At 66.8% G+C, this 2,400-nt stretch overlaps 1 protein-coding gene across 1 annotated transcript in view; it reads left to right on the forward strand.

Moving 5' to 3' along the window:
- The window catches only part of ZNFX1 (zinc finger, NFX1-type containing 1), a 12,160-nt gene that overhangs the window by 1,726 nt on the left and 8,034 nt on the right, over nucleotides 1–2,400 (forward strand). Inside the window, 1 exon segment of the mRNA XM_015408420.1 lies at nucleotides 410–2,194. Coding sequence (XP_015263906.1) covers nucleotides 410–2,194 — 1,785 coding nt within the window.

The following is a 2,400-nucleotide window of genomic DNA, read 5'->3' on the forward strand; positions in this document are numbered from 1 at the left end:
CAAAGTTGGGAGCAGGGGAAGGAGAGAGGGTGGGGGGGGGGGGGCTGTCGGGAAAGGAAAAGTGGGAACTGCAGGGGACGGGGGAAATGAGATGCCTGTCCCTGCTCTGGGGACTGGGTGGGGGGGGGAGGGTGTCTAACTCAAAATGGGCAGCCTTTAAGCAGGGCCCTGCCTGTGAGTGTCCTGAGCTGCGAAACTGGGGCTTCCGGTTCCCGTTCCTCCAGACAGGGCTCATGGGTCAGGTACTGACCCCCCCCCCGAGCCCGTGGGGGTTTGTGCAAGGATAGTTCTGAGCCCCCCCCGAGCCCGTGGGGGTTTGTGCAAGGATAGTTCTGAGGGGGGGCTCTCGCCCCATTCCGGAGGTGGGCAGGAGGGAGTCCTCTGCTCCAGTTCCTTTCTTCCTCCGCAGGTCACCGAGTGGCGGACGTGCTCCGGGAAGGTCCCAATCGTGGCCAGGAGGGACCGGGCGGCCCTCGAGGAGAGGTGGCCGGCCGCAGAGGAAGCCCCGCGTCGCGAGCAGGCCGTTTCCCACGTGGGCCGAGGGAGGAGAGACATGCCGGTTCAGGGAGACTGGCCGTGCACCAGGACAGGGCGCCTGCCGAGGGGCCCCGGAGGCCGCGTGACGCGCAGGCCCCGGTGGAGGGCTTGCGGACGGGAGCTCAGCTCCCCGGTGGTGGACGCCGGGCTCTCCGCCCCGGCCAGCAGCCTGCCTCAGGAGGCTCCCCGCACCGCGAGCCCCGCCCGGCCCAGAGGATCGGGTTGGCGTTCCTGGAGTCCCTCCTCCAGAAGGACCCTTCGGAAGTGGCCATCACGCTGGCCTCCAGCCCCGGCCTGAGGGAGGTGCTCGCTCAAGGGGCGATGCGGCCCAGCCTCCTGCAAGCGCTCTGCCAGGCCCTCCGCAGGGCCTGCAGCTCCCGGATCGACAGGCGCAGCATCCAGCAGCTGATGGGCATGGTGAAGGACTCCAACTTCCTCAAGGTCTGCCTGCCTCGGTACGTGGCGGACATGCTGACGGAGGCCACCCCTGCTGCGCGGCATCAGTACCCGCAGCACCTCGACAACATCGTGGTGCTGGTCCAGGAAATGGCCAGCGTGTTCCCCGCCAGCTCCGTGCAGAACGTCTCCATGCTGATGTCGGCCGTGCCGGCGGCCGTGAACGCCCTGAGGGCCTCCGGAGTGGACTTTGCCGAGGAGGCGGAGAGCCGCCTGGAGAAAGTCCAGGCCTTCGTCCGTCACCTGCAGGAGAAGAGGCGGGAGGGCACCTTGAAGGTGGACAGCCACACCCTCGTGCACCCCCTGGCTCCCGACGAGGGGGCCGCCTTCCGCGCCCTGCCCATCTACCCCACCTACGAGGAGGTTCACGGGGAGGAGAAGCCCTTCCTGCGCCCCAACATCATCTCCCAGAAGTACGAGAGCCCGGCCGTCTACCTGGACACCCAGTTCCGGCTGCTGCGGGAGGACTTTGTCCGGCCCCTGAGGGAAGGGATCCTCCAGCTCCTCCAGAGCTTTGAGGACAGGGGGCTCCGGGGGAAGCGGTTCGACGACATCCGGGTTTACTTTGATGCCCGGGTCCTCACCCCTCTCTGCTCGGCGACGGGCATCGACTACAAGGTGCAGTTCGACACCAAGCCCCTGAAGCTGGTCCGGTGGGAGAACTCCAAGCGGCTGCTCTACGGCTCCCTGGTCTGCCTCTCCAGGGACCACTTCGAGACATTCCTCTTTGCCACCGTGTCTCACCGGGACAGCCGGGACCTGCAGAAGGGCTTCGTGCACCTCTCCTTCAACAAGCACAGCCAGGCCCTGCTGGCCGACGTCGGCCCGGCCGACCCCTTCCTCATGGTGGAGACCACGGCCTACTTCGAAGCCTACCGGCACGTGCTCAAAGGGCTGCAGGAGCTCCAAGAGGAGGACGTCCCCTTCCAAGACTACATCGTGAGATGCGAGCCGCACGTCAAGGCGCCCGCTTACCTGGCCAGGGGCAGCGTCTATGACCTGGGGCCTCTGATGAAGGCAGCGCCTGCCGCTGACGGGGCAGTCGAGGGCCCAGGCGCTCCGGCCAGGAGCAGGATTGACATTCTGGACTCTGGCCAGTGGCCGGCTCTGGACCTCTTGGGCCTGGACGCGTCCCAGATGGAAGCCTTCCAGCTGGCCCTCACCAAGGAGCTGGCAATCGTCCAGGGACCTCCTGGAACAGGTGAGTCGGGGGGGGGGGTCCAGAGCACGGACCTCCTGATCGGCAAGCACCAGCGGGCACGTTGTGTGCATGTGTGTGTGTGTGGGGGGGTGTTCCTCCCTGCTGCTAGAAATGCCGGGTGGGAAGGGGATGTGGGGGGCACCTGCCCAGGGTTCCAGGAGGCCCAGAAGCAGAGGTCATCCTTTCCCGGGGCCAGAGCAAAGTTC

The sequence above is a fragment of the Gekko japonicus genome, unplaced genomic scaffold (genome assembly GCF_001447785.1).
Source record: "Gekko japonicus isolate JY-2015 unplaced genomic scaffold, Gekko_japonicus_V1.1 scaffold784, whole genome shotgun sequence".
NCBI classification, from domain to species: Eukaryota; Metazoa; Chordata; class Lepidosauria; order Squamata; family Gekkonidae; genus Gekko; species Gekko japonicus.